This window comes from Panthera leo, chromosome D3, assembly GCF_018350215.1.
Source record: "Panthera leo isolate Ple1 chromosome D3, P.leo_Ple1_pat1.1, whole genome shotgun sequence".
NCBI classification, from domain to species: Eukaryota; Metazoa; Chordata; class Mammalia; order Carnivora; family Felidae; genus Panthera; species Panthera leo.
Genome location: NC_056690.1, coordinates 46954469 through 46968325, shown reverse-complemented (window position 1 = coordinate 46968325; position 13857 = coordinate 46954469). Strand labels below are relative to the sequence as shown.

Here is a 13857-nt window from a genome sequence, read left to right as displayed (position 1 = left end):
GGCCAGTTGAAGGTAGCTTACCAGATTGATCGAGGCCAGAATTTCACCTAACCTGTAATTGGATAATTGGACACAGTATTCTGTGAATACTCATCACTTACTCCCCACTTAGTATGCCTTTGCCAGATTTAATTATTGTCTCTGCCTGACTTAACCTCTGTGGAACGTGGGTGAATAACAAGGCACTTTGTAGAACGAGAGTAGATAAAATGTGCGTGCACTGGGTAGCACGTAACTTTTTAAAACTCTTGATTCTTTAGCCGGCATCTGTTCACTGTTGGTGTGAAGAACACTTTGGAAGTGTTCATTGTGAAATTTCACATGCCAGCATGAAAGAGAGTAAGACAATAGATTGTGTTGCTGTGGTTTGAGAAGACTAGTGGAAAGGCTTGTATTTGCGTTAGTCTAAAGTGATACGGACGTGGAGCATATATGTTTCTTATTAAGTGTGTGATGGTTCAGTCCTTAAATTATTTCTAATAAAGTCTGATCTTTATGTTCACATTGTGATGTGTTCATTTTTGTTATGGGAAAGTTATAGGGCTGAGGGTATAAATTTTGTATTTCACTTTTATATTTAATTTGAAAAAATCACCACATTCTAGAAATGTTCTAATGTGATTATAAACCCATATGCTGGACTTCACTGATCATGAACTTCCACTCTGCATACCTTTATCAATAGTTTTGCACTAATTTTTAAATGCCGGGTTGTCCCCTGGTGTTTCTGAAGGTCCAAGATTGGAATTACATCATTCCAGTGATCTTTCTAATAGGCTGAAAGGTATCGATGGCTGTGAAGTATATTCTTAGATGCCTCTCTAAAGCAATAAAGAGCTCTTCACTGGTGTAGATCTGCTCTCAGGTGCGGTCAGTGTACATGATGAAAGAACTTGCCGTCTTGTGTGCAATTTTAGAGTGAGGTTTCTTCCTTCAGTGCGGAAGATCCTGTTACTCTTGAAGCAGGTACACGTGCAGCCAGGTCATCAAGGTAAGAGCAGGAGTAGTGGTTCGGGCCTCTTCTCCTGCTTGTGCTTCCCACCCCTTTCCCTGCTGGTAAGAGCAACTGAAAGCATGTGTCCAAATAGCAGAAATGAAGGGATGCATATTTCAGATGGTTAAGGATAAATTGGAGTTTGAATAAGATTCTGTTGAGGGAACACTATATTTGGGGGCCTCGATCATTTATTTTGCCACTATTCTAAAATCTAGATGAATGTAGGTATAAAACTAACATATTTGTAACTGGAAGGGTTAGTTGAGTTACTAAGTTTAGTTGATTCATATGTTGAAAGGTTCAGTGTCAGCAGCGTATTTGCATTTTGATGTTTGAAAAGCCAAAAAGAAAGGTAAAGCTAAAGGGAATGGATGAGCAGGGGTGAAAGAGCTTGATTCCTCTTCAGAGGTATTTTTGGAATCTACACATACAACAGTGCTGAAAGATCTTTTCCATTTGAAGAGAGGATCATTTTGGACATTATGCTCAATTTTGTAGTCCTTGTTTACAGATAAATGAATTGTCTAACCCAAGAAATGGTTGGGTTTTTTTGTTTGTTTTAGGTTTATTTTGAGGGAGAGAGAGTGCGCATAGGGGAGGGGCAGAGGGAGAGAGAATCTTAAGCAGGCTTCCAGCCCAGCACAGAGCCCAACACGGGGCTTGATCTCAGAACCTCAAGATCATGACCTGAGCCAGATCAAGAGTCAGATGCTTAACTGACTGAGCCACACAGGAGCTCCCGTTTCATTTTTAAGTTGACTCCAGCCATAATAGTATTTCCTCTGGAGGTAAAATCCAGATTATAGGGATATTTACAAGTATTTTGCAATTTCTTGAAAATTATATAAGTATTTTTTTCAGTTTTTCACATCTTTGTGCATTTATCATTTATTGCTATTTTTATTTCATGATCACAGCTATAATAATAATAATCATAATCTCATTACCGTAATGATAAACACTTAGGTGCCTGAAGACTGGAACTATTCCCAAGATAATGAAAGCTTTACTCCATTTCGGTTATGAACTTAGCATTTCAGTAAAGCTGTGTTTTTAAGTTCTGTCACTCTCCACTTGTTGAACCTGATATGTGGCTGTCAGGGACTCAGGGCTACAAAGGACTCTGGAGTCAGAACCAAAGGGAAGGGAGCATGCAAGCGCGTGTCAGGAGGTGAAAGGGTGAGATTCAGCAGAGAGTAATTCAGAGAGCAGCGGAGAGGGTTCTGTGGCTCCCAAGACCCAGAGCCAGAACTTCGGACCTGGAGGAGGTTGTAGAGTACCCCCATTCGGTGCTTTTCAAACTGTTGGAACAGCTCCCACTTTGGATGGAGGCCAAAGAAAGCCATAGCGCTCCTGAGTGTACCAGTGTCACCCAGTGCAGCTTTGGAAAACCTCTATTTCCTGTGTTAGGGTTATTTCTGAGATGGGTTCTGCTCTGCCCAAGTTAAAACACACACACACACACACAAGTTTGGAGACTACTGATAGAAGATTCCCCTGTTGTCTAATCTAATTTTCAGGCAAGGCAGTTAAAGAACACGAGACTTCTGCGATTGCACAGTGGGTAATGGTAGACCCTTTGGAATAGAAGTTGGGGGAGATTGCGGAATAGTTGTGATTTCTAGAGTTCCAATATCAAGACAGGTGAAACTGTCCACACCAAATCTAGCACCTGCTATTTTACAGGAGGATCAGCTTACTTAAATTTCAGAGGGTATTAGTTAACTGCAAAGGTTGAGATGCTCTTGAATTAGGAAGAATGGATGATCTCATTAAAAGATGAAAAATCAAACCAGGCATTACCTTTTTTTATAATCTTTTTGTGGTTGTCAGTGTACTAAATTCAAGGTAAAATAGAGAACCATAACCAAAATATGGAATTGAAAAATGGAAGTTAAAATGTCATTATGTGGCCACTCATTTCCTTTCATTTGATACTCCAGCTCTTTCAGAAGTAAACTTGAGGATTGTATCTTATACTTTGATGTGGTATACATTTTAATATTTAGAATGGTTTTAATTATTTTAGTCAAAATGGGCTTAATTTCATGATTAATGTCAAGAGAGAGAGATACTGTGTCTTTTTTAAATTTTATCTGACTTCTAAATTGGCTCATGTTCTTATACTAGAATCTTGATCATTTGAGCCAAATTTGCTAGTCTTAATCTATTTTCATTAGCTAGAGCTGTTGTGAGAAAAGGCCCCACAGGAAGAACAGAATTAGCTTAGTAATTGTGCTCATTCATCCGTGCATGCATATAACACAACTGTTTTCATTTCTGATGTTGTGATGGAACTGGATCAAAAGCAAGTAAATTTTACGTCCCTTTGAATAAGCGTATGTCTCCTGTCACTGAAGTCTTTTTTTGTGTATCTGTTTTCTTGCAGGTGAGGAATTTTAAATTGGAACAGGAGCAAGAAAAAAACAAAATTTTGTCAGAAGCACTGGAGACTCTGGCCACTGAACACCATGAATTAGAGCGATCTCTGGTTGAAGGCTCGCCACCCCACAGCATCCTCAGCGAAGACGAGTTCTATGATGCACTATCAGGTAAGTCTAGAATCCTGCCACCTGTGTTGTGGGTGGTTTGAAGCCCACCACCTGAATGTCTTCTTAGAGATGTCACCTGCAGTGTCCTGGAGAGAGCAGAGGACATGTGGCGCCACAGCTCCCCACACAGTTTCTCTTTGGTGTGGGGGTACTGAGGCAGGAGGCTGTGAGTTGGGACTGAGTCCACCAACGTGGATGGAGAGGGAGTGCTGTGAAAACTCAAGAATTTGTTCAGTGACCGTTAAATACCTCCTACTTCAGGGTGCTATTGTATGTTTAAGGGTAGAGCAAGGGACAGTTTCTGTCATCAGAGAGTACTCTGAATCCTTAAAGGACAGAGATGAGTATGGTAGTTGCGGTCCAGTATGCTGAGTGCCAAAGAGGGGAAATGGCAGTGTGGCTGGAGCAGAGAAAAGAAGTGCTTAGTTGTGCCTCAGAACTACATGCCAAAATGAGCAGGGACCCCACAGCCTAAATTAGAATCCTGCTTCTTACACCAGCTGGCTGTGTGACCTTGGGCAAGTTCTGTGACCTCTAGTTCTCTGTTCACACGTATTTAAAATGGGGATAATTACAGTATCCATTTCATCAGGCTGAGTCAGGATTAAATGAGTTCCTGTGTGTAAACTGTGTTTAGGACCATGCCTGTCATTTCCAAGGTGCTCCAAAAAAGGAGACGTGTGTGGGGAGGTGGGACTGACTTGGGAGGGGATATCCCACTAAGTAGTTAGGACCTTTGAGGAATTTGCTTTAGAATTTTTGAGGTGGGGTGCTTGGAGGAGTGGCTGCAGACGAGTGAGGCTGAAACTAACTCTTATTTGAGGAAATCAAGTTATTACAGAATAGGTGGACGTACGCAATTACTGGTCTCATAGAACTTGACCGTGGAAGCGGGAGACCTCCGTGAAGAGGGAGTGAAAGGGTCACGTTCACAGTAGGACATTAAAGGAAGTGCAGTGAGAAGTAAGAGAAATGGGAATGAAAGAAGATTGGGTTGAGGAAATGAAAGACAACAGTGTGATCATATAGGACAGGGAAAATGGTTGTTGCTAGGCTTACAGAGAAGAGATTCGTTATGTAAGGTAAACAGATTCGTTATTGTGGGAAGTGTGATATAATCAAAAGAATGGGAAAAGTAATTTTAATAGCCAGATTATGGAGTAGAAAAGATGATACTGATGATGATGTTGTCATTTGGATAAGGCATTTGTGAAAGGAGTGACTCATTGGGAAGAGAGAGTGAAGCTAGGATTTGAAGGCAGTGAGATAAGTGATGAGGCAAAGGAAGTATTTAACACAACCGAGGGAAGTGGGGGGTGTGGGGCGGGAATGACATCGGAGCCTGCCAGGATTTTTTCACACCTACCCTGGGCCAAGTCCAGTAGCGTTATCTCCTATATTCCTTCCGTTTGGGGACATCCAAAAGAGAAAGTCACTAGAGGGATCATAGGATTAAGTGCAAACAGATCTGAATATAAAAGAGCCCAGACACTTGAGCTGCTCATCTTTCCCCCAACCCGCCTCCCCCAGGCTATCATTATTTCTTTTTTTTTCTTTTTCTTTTTTTTTTTTTTTTTTTAATTTACATCCAAGTTAGTTTAGCATATGGTGCAACAGTGATTTCAGGAGTAGATTCCTTAATGCCCCTATCCATTTAGCCCATCCCCCCTCCCACACCCCCTCCAGTAACCCTCTGTTTGTTCTCCATATTTAAGAGTCTCTTATGTTTTGTCGCCCTCCCTGTTGTTATATTTTTGTTTCCCTTCCCTTATGTTCATGTGTTTTGTATCTTAAAGTCCTCCTATGAGTGAAGTCATATGAAATTTGTCTTTCTCTGACTAATTTCACTTATCATAATACCCTCTAGTTCCATCCACGTAGTTGCAAATGGCAAGATTTCATTCTTTTTGATTGCCTAGTAATACTCCATTGTATATGTATATACCACATCTTTTTTATCCATCATCTAGTGATGGACATTTGGGCTCTTTCCATACTTCGGCTATTGTTGATAATGCTGCTGTAAACATTGGGGTGCATGTGTCCCTTCAAAACAGCATACCTGTATCCCTTGGCTAAATACCTAGCAGTGTAATTGCTGGGTCAGAGGGTAGTTCTATTTTAGTTTTTTGAGTAACCTCCATACTATTGTCCGGAGTGGCTGCACCAGCTTGCATTCCCACCAGCAGTGCAAAAGAGATCCTCTTTCTCCTCATCCTCGCCAACATCTGTTGTTGCCTGAGTTGTTAATGTTAGCCATTCTGACAGGTGAAAGGTGGTATCTCATTGTGGTTTTGATTTGTATTTCCCTGAAGATGAGTGATGTTGAGCATTTTTTCATGTGTCAGTTGGCCATCTGGATATCTTCTTTGGAGAAGTGTCTGTTCATGTCTTTTGCCCATTTCTTCATTGGATTATTTGTTTTTTGGGTGTTGAGTTTGATAAGTTCTTCATAGATTTTGGATACTAACCCTTTATCTGATAAGTCGTTTGCAAATATCTTCTTCCATTCTGTCAGTTGCCTTTTAGTTTTACTGGTTTTTCCTTCGCTGTGCAGAAGCTTTTTATTTTGATGAAGTCCCAATAGTTAATTCTTGGTTTTGTTTCCCTTGCCTCCGGAAATGTGTTGAGTAAGATGTTGCTACAGCCAAGATCAAAGAGGTTTTTGCCTGCTTTTCTCCTCGCGGATTTTGATGGCTTCCTGTCTTATATTTAGGTCTTTCACATCCATTTTGAGCTTATTTTTGTGTATGGTGTAAGAAAGTGGTCCAGGTTCATTCTTCTACATGTCTCCAGTTTTCCCAGCGCCACTTGCTTAAGAGACTGTCTTTATTCCACTGGATATTTTTTCCTGCTTTGTCAAAGATGAATTGGCCATACGTTTGTGCGTCCATTTCTGGGTTCTCTATTCTGTTCCAGTGATCTGAGTGTCTGTTTTTGTGCCACAGCTGCTCATCTTTTATGTTTTTTTTAAGAGAGAAAAAATTTAATGTTCATGAAAAAAATTGTAATAATTCAATATGAAAGTGTGTGCGTTACTCAGTGAAATTTTCCCTTCATCCCTTATCCTAATGTACAGTCTTCCTTGGAAGTTCTTATAGCCTGATATATTCTCTTCCAGGCCTTTTTAAAGCATTCCCATGTGTATGCGTATGTTTACATACAGCTTTGTTTTGTTTTGTTTTTAATCAGGAATGGAAGTAGCTGTATCATTGTTCTGGAGTTGCATTTTTGTTCTTTTTTTTAATGTTTATTTTGAGAGGGAGGGAGGGAGAGAGAGAGCGCTCACAAGTTGGGGAGGGGCAGGGAGAGAGAGGAATCCAAAGAATCTGATAGCTTGGAATCTGCTGATAGCTTAGAGCCTGAATCAGGGCTGGATCTCATGAACCCTGAGATCATGACCTGAGCTGAAATCAGGAGTCAGACGCTTAACTGAGCCACCCACATGCCCCTGGATCTGTGTTGTCATGTAACGACATAACTTGGAAATTTTTCCCATCAGTAGTACAACTCTAGCTCATTCTTTTTAAAGGTTGTATAAAAGTCCGTGATATGATTCACCACTGTTTTCTTGATTATTCTCTACTTGATAGACATTTAGCAGCTACTGTCATCTTTCTGCTTCTCAGACATATTTTAACACTCAAAACACTCTCCAAAATCAGTCTTCTCTGGGACGAGGAGATAAAAAGAACTGTAGTCCCTAGGTGAGGATTGGCAAGTACATCGCATCTCGAGTACCAATTCAGATTGGTTTGCAGTACCTGCTGCTTTAAGGTTGGCTGTGTTGAGAAGGATCCTGAGGCTGGGTGCAGGTGCCTTGGTCAGTCAGCATGTGGCACCAGGGCTGTAGAAATGAAGGAGAGGGCAGGTGCCATGCCTTTGCTCCTTCCTGCCCTAAAGGACTCACCTGAGTTTTGTTACCCTTGCCTCAACAGTAGCCTTTCTGTGGCCACTCTTACTGTTTCCTGCTAGAAATCTTGCAAATCATTTGCAGTGTAGAACTGCATTAAAATTAAGAATCAGAAGCCCCAGCTTCAAGTCTTGAGCTGCTGATGACCTCGCCAAATAATCCATTGAGGTATAAAAGCCGTCCTTTGAGAATGACTTCATCTTCTCACTATAGTCTTCACACTTCACCCTTCACTCCCACTTCCTTCTTCCTTTCTGTTAAAAAAAGAAGAGGGGCACCTGGGTGGCTCAGTCAGTTGGGCTTCCTACTTCGGCTCAGGTCATGATTCATGGATTCAATCCTCATGTCAGGCTCTGTGCTGACTGCTCAGAGCCTGGAGCCTGCTTCAGATTCTGTGTCTCCCTCTCTCTCTGCCCCTCCCCCACTCACGTTCCATCTCTGTCAAAAAAATGAATGAACATTAAAAATTTTTTTAAAGAGAAGAAATGTTCCTCCTCAATTGAAGCCGTCCCTTCCTCATATCATATATTCATGTACCCATCTCCTTGTACCTTCTCAAGAACTTTTGTTATTGTTTCTTCTGCCTTCATTTTTATATCACATCATTTTATTTATTTATTTATTTATTTATTTATTAATTACTTTTTAATGTTTATTATTTGAGAGAGAGACAGAGAGCAAGCAGGGGAGGGGCAGAGAGAGAGGGAGACACAGAATCCGAAGCAGGCTTCAGACTCTGAGCTGCCAGCACAGAGCCTGATGGGGCTCAAACCCACAGACAGAGACATCATGACCTGAGCTGAAGTCGCCTGCCCAACCGGTTGAGCCACCCAGGCACCTCAATTTTATTTATTTTTTTAAGAGAGAGAGAGCACAAGCAGGGGAGGGACAGAGAGAGTGGGAAAGAATCCCAAGCATGTTCTGCACTATCACCACAGTGCCCAATGTGGGGCTCGATCTCACGAACCATGAGATCATGACCTGAGCCAAAACCGAAGGTTGGACACTTAACCGACTGAGCCACCCAGGCACCCCCAATATCACATCATTTTAAATACTAACTTAGCATTCTGTAGTAGTTTCCTGTTGCTGCTATAACAGATTACCACAAATGTCCTTGAACAATGCAGATTTATTTTCTTATGGTCCTGGATGTCAGAAGTTCCAAAGTTGAGGTCTTAGCAGGGCTGTGTTTCTTCTGGAGGCTCTGGGAAAGAATCTGTTTCCCTGACTTCTTTAGTTTCTGGAGACCACCTGCATTCCTTGACTTGAGACCCCATCCTCTATCTTCAAAGCCAGCAGTGTGACATCTTCAAGCTCTCTCACTGACTCAGACTTTTCTCCCTCACTTTTTAAAGGACTTTAGGAATTACAGTGGGCCCGCCCAGATAATCCAGGGTAACCTACCTATCTCAAGGTCCTTAATCACGTCTGCAGAGTCCTCTTACCATACCAGGTAATCTATCCACAGGTGCCACAGGTTAGGACGTGGACATGTTTGGGGGACCATTATTCTGACTACCACATTTATATCTCTAACTCAGACTCGGCTGTCAGCTGGATAAATAAGAAATGAATTTTTGATCTTTTTCCCAGATCCTCTTCCTGGGGTTTGCCTCATTTTAGTGCATAGCACTTCTCTCCTTTCAAAGCCAGAAACCTAGGAGTGATTTGTGACATTCATGTAACACATCCATGAAACCCAGCCCAAAGCTTGTCCATTCTACCTTCAAATCATACCTCAAAGCCATGTATGTTCTGTTATTATCGTGTAGGGTTAAAAGGTAGGTGCTGGGACGAGAGGCTGTTGATAAATTGTCACTCTACCGATTCCTATGCCCTTTGGAAAGTTACTTCACTTTTCTGTGCCTCATTTCTTTATCTGCAGATGGGTTATAAGATTATCATGATAAATACTTAAAACAGTGTCTGGCACTCTGAGCTCTCATTATCATCACCTGCGCTATGCCCAATTTTGTCTAGCCTCTTACCTACCATGCTTCCAGCCTTGCCTTCCTGGAGTTCACTCTGTGCACACACCCACGGTGACACTTTGTAGACGTCACGTCATTGCATTCCCCTGCCTGGAATCCTGTGGTGGCTCCTCATTGCACCAAGAATAAAAATCAGACTCCTTAACCGGCCTTCAAGGCTCTTGACATGATCCAGATCCTGCCTGTGTTGTCAAGTCAGGCTTGTCTTCTTGTTCCCTTCCCCTCACTAGCCTTTCGGACTTCGTCCAGCCCTCAAACATAGTAGTGGCAGCAGGCTATTGGATGTGGTGTGAAATAAGACCAAGAGAAAGTATGCAAACCTGTATTACACTTAAAGCTTATTTTTATTTATTTATTTTTGTTTTCTGTGTTTTTGAGAGAGAGTCTGAGCGTGAGTAGGGAGTGGCACAGAGGGAGAGATACTTAAGCAGGCCTCACACCCAGTGTGGAGCCCAACCTGGGGCTGGATCTCACAGCTGTGAGATCGTGAGCTAAGCTGAAGAGCCTGGAGCCTGCTTCAGATTCTGTGTCTCCCTCTCTCTCTTCCCCTCCCCTGCTCACACGCTTGCTCTCTGTCTCTCAAAAATAATATTAAAAGAAAAAATTAAAAAAAAAAAAAACAAGCTTTTTTTAATAGGGGTCTCACAGTAAAAGATTAAATCAAGCTAATATTTAAAAGATGTGAAAAGATTTTTAAAAATTCTTCTCTTAAAATATTTGTAAATTACTTTGACTAAATGTTTAATCTTTTTAAAAGTTGCTTGCTTACAACTTGTGTTACTTCCTTTAAAATAATAGGATAATTTTATTTGTTTAGACATGAAATCCATGTGACTTCCTGTTTTCCCTTTGCTACTTTTCCCTTATGTCCCTTTAGGTTTTTGCCAATAAGCTGGATCAGTGAAAATCTAGTACAGTGGGTGAGATAAACCTTGATGCAAGCATACAGTATAGCCTAATTTTTCCAGCCCCGTGGGATCTTTTGATCATATAAAAATTGTTTTTTCAGTATTCTCAGTGACTAAAGGTTTCATAAAATTCCATAAAGCAAACAGATTTCTTTTTCACAATTTGAATTCTGTTATGTAACGTGATCTGAAAGGAGCTACATCTTCGTGTGTGTGTGTGTGTGTGTGTGTGTGTTTAAGAAAAGAAATGTTTATATTGAGTGAGATTGCTGCTCTTACTGTCAGTGACCACCTCCTGGCATATGGCTAAACGTTCGTGCATACTGAAGCAAAAAAATGGAAGAAGAAACTAACAGATAGCTGATTCTGTAGAACATAGTCCATTCTGTGAGCAAATAAAGTACAGAAATACATAGAAAGAACCACTTTAAGGAAGAAGAGAGTGGTTCCTCTTTCATATTCCTACCCTTTCTGTTTCACTTTTACTTTATTGCTACCCTGTTCTCCTACCAGAGCTCTCAAATACCTCTCAAGTACTTCCCCGCCCAGTAGTCTTTCCTGACTCCCCCTGGCAGAATTAATCCTCTCTTCTTTTGTGCTCCCTTGTTGACACTCCTTTATAGCCCCTTTCATTGTACTGTGCTGGTCTCTGTATGATCATGGTTGCCCTGTCTACTTAAATCCCTGAGTTCCGTTCTAAATGTTGAGTACAAGTTTTGAACAAATGCCACTGATATTTCTGTCCTCCCTAAAAATATATTGGTATTCAATACAAGCACAAGAGGATCAGTAATGCCTGCTGCATGTTCCACTTTGGGTTCTGTGTAGCAGAGGAGGGATGGCAGACCATCCCCAGGAGTGAGCCTGGGTGAGGTGGTGGTAAAAGATACAATTTGTTCTTGAGGAATTTACACTCTGGTTGCAGCTATGAGACCTGCTCATGGCAGTGGGGGGTAGGGGGGGATGAAAAAGTTGCTAAGAAAGGGAGACAGTTCGGGGTGCCTGACTTTGTGAATCTGTAATATGCTAAGGAATTACTCTTGAAACATTTGTGGCTGCTATTCTTTAGAACTGGTCTGAGAAGAATGGGGCGCCTGGGTGGCGCAGTCGGTTAAGCGTCTGACTTCAGCCAGGTCACGATCTCGCGGTCCGTGAGTTTGAGCCCCGCGTCGGGCTCCGGGCTGATGGCTCGGAGCCTGGAGTCTGTTTCCGATTCTGTGTCTCCCTCTCTCTCTGCCCCTCCCCCGTTCATGCTCTGTCTGTCTCTGTCCCAAAAATAAATTAAAAAAAAAAAACAAAAACAAAAAAAAAAACGTTGAAAAAAAAAAGAACTGGTCTGAGAAGTTTCACCGAAATTCCTGCCTTTTGGGTATTATAACTTCAAAATATATTGCTTTTCTTACTGTCTGTTCATTTTCCTTTTTTAGAAAACATGTTGAGATCAGTTGCTCAAGAAAGGCTTTCTTGCTAGGTTTTCCTCTTAATGCTATTTTGGTCGAAATGTGCATGAATAATGCATACAGTCCAATAGTGTAGACTGGCAAAACCAATAGATAATTATGTCATGAAATTGAACCCAGTTTTAGCATTTCTCAGCAGTTGCAAGGGTGGGCGCTTATGTGTTTTTAAGTCAAAACTTTCAAAATGGAAAGTGGTAATATAACAATTTTGGTTTTGTTGGGAGGAGAGGAACACAGGAACAGTTAGGACCTATGTCAAATAAAGTTTAATCCAGTAAGTAGTACAGGTAATAGTGGAGAGCAAGTGATCCCATCTGCATTGACATTTTATGTATAGAAGACACAGGATCTGACCAAGGTGGTCAGTGTTATTGAGAAGAAGGTAGTTCTGTGTACACTGTTCTTTATGTTCCCAGGTCCGGTGTTCTTTCCTTCTACAGTTTACTTTATTTTAAAATGTTTATTTACTTATTTTTGAGAGAGACAAAGTGCGAGAGGTGGAGGGGCAGAGAGAGAGACACAGAATCTGAAGCAGGCTCCAAGCTCTGAGTTGTCAGCACAGAGCCTGATGCGGGGCTCTAACCCACAAACTGTAAGATCATGACCTGGGTCGAAGTCGGATGCTTAACCAACTGAGCCATCCGGGAGCCCCTCCTTCTACAGTTTATTTTTGAAATAACTATTCATTTCTCATCTGGCCCTTTTCTGTGTGTCCTTTAACTGTAGTCCGCACCTGCTTAGTATTTGGCCCTGTCAACCACCACTGTATTCCTAGCACTTATTTGTCTCTTGTTCCCCCCTCCGCTTTTTTTTTTTTTTTTTTTTTTTTGAGAATGAGGTATACTGCCTTGTTCTTGTCCTTTTTCTTGTGATATAACTTTTGGTGTATGTCTTCCTTATAGCAACACTACATTTCCCTTAACTGTAGAAATCTTGTACTAACTTCTGTGTTTTGTCTACTGCCCCGTACAAAACATTAATTAGTTGACATGATAGCAAAATGAGTGCCACAGAACATGGCTGTTACTTAGCACCTTCCATATGTAATGTGGTAAAACATTCTGGAGAAAATCTGATTAGTCGCAGGAGCTCTCAATCCCATTTTCAGTTTGTAGCATTAAAAAATTATCCAGCATCTCACTTATCTTGTATATGTGTTGCAGGTAAACACTGCTGAATGTAATCTATCCTTAAGGTTTTGGGTTGACCTTCTGGGTTCATCTTCATTTCCTAAAATGTTTTTTTATTAAATTTACTAAATTATTGGCTCTGTTAAATACCGTAAACCACGTGCATTTAGTACTGTCCTCAGCATTGGGAGGATTTCATGAACCAGATGTGACTGTTGAGTGCCAGGTGCTTTGTTAGACACAGCAATACCAAGCTAGGTAAGATCCAGTCCCCCAGTCTGGGGGGTTTGCGGTCAGGCTAGGGGAAGAGATGAATACCTGGAAAGACAGTTTGAGTGTAGTGTAGAAGGGATCCGGCCCACCAGTCCACCGCAGCTGCTCATTCTCATTCTGGAGATCGGAGCTTAGAGTTTGCCTTTCTCAGGAACCATGTTGATGCCATTATCTATCTCCATTTTGTGTGTCTCACAGTTTTGTTTGTTGTTGTTGTTGCTGTTTAAGTTCATTTTTGTTTTGAGAGAGAGAGAGAGAGAGAGAGAGAGAGAGAGAGAATATATGCGTGAGCAGGGGTAGGGGAGGGAGAATCCTAAGCAGGACCTGGGGCTCAGACTCCATGAGATCATGTACACGTCTGATGGCTGTCTCCCATCATTCGACCCACTCTCTCAAAAGCCTTGATTCCAGCATTGTTTTGACTACATCACATCATCTCCATCTTTACAACATCCCTCACTCCACATGTGCTTTCCATATGTGAGGCCTAGATTGCGTGGGGCATCATGTGATCAGTCCCCTGCCTTTCTTTCCCTGCGCTGTACCCAGCTGGCAGAACGCCAGACCATCCCTCTCCCGCTTCAACCCCAGTCCTCAAGGGACTAGGTGAGACTGGAGACACATCCAGGG

At 41.7% G+C, this 13857-nt stretch overlaps 1 protein-coding gene across 6 annotated transcripts in view; it reads left to right on the top strand.

Annotated features, from left to right (window-relative positions):
- OSBPL1A (oxysterol binding protein like 1A) overlaps window positions 1–13857 on the top strand; it is a 243168-nt gene that overhangs the window by 134648 nt on the left and 94663 nt on the right. For all 6 annotated transcript variants that reach the window (XM_042909435.1, XM_042909430.1, XM_042909431.1 and 3 more), the window contains one exon: window positions 3387–3549. In XM_042909435.1, coding sequence (XP_042765369.1) covers window positions 3387–3549 — 163 coding nt within the window. The remainder of the gene's footprint in view (window positions 1–3386; window positions 3550–13857) is intronic.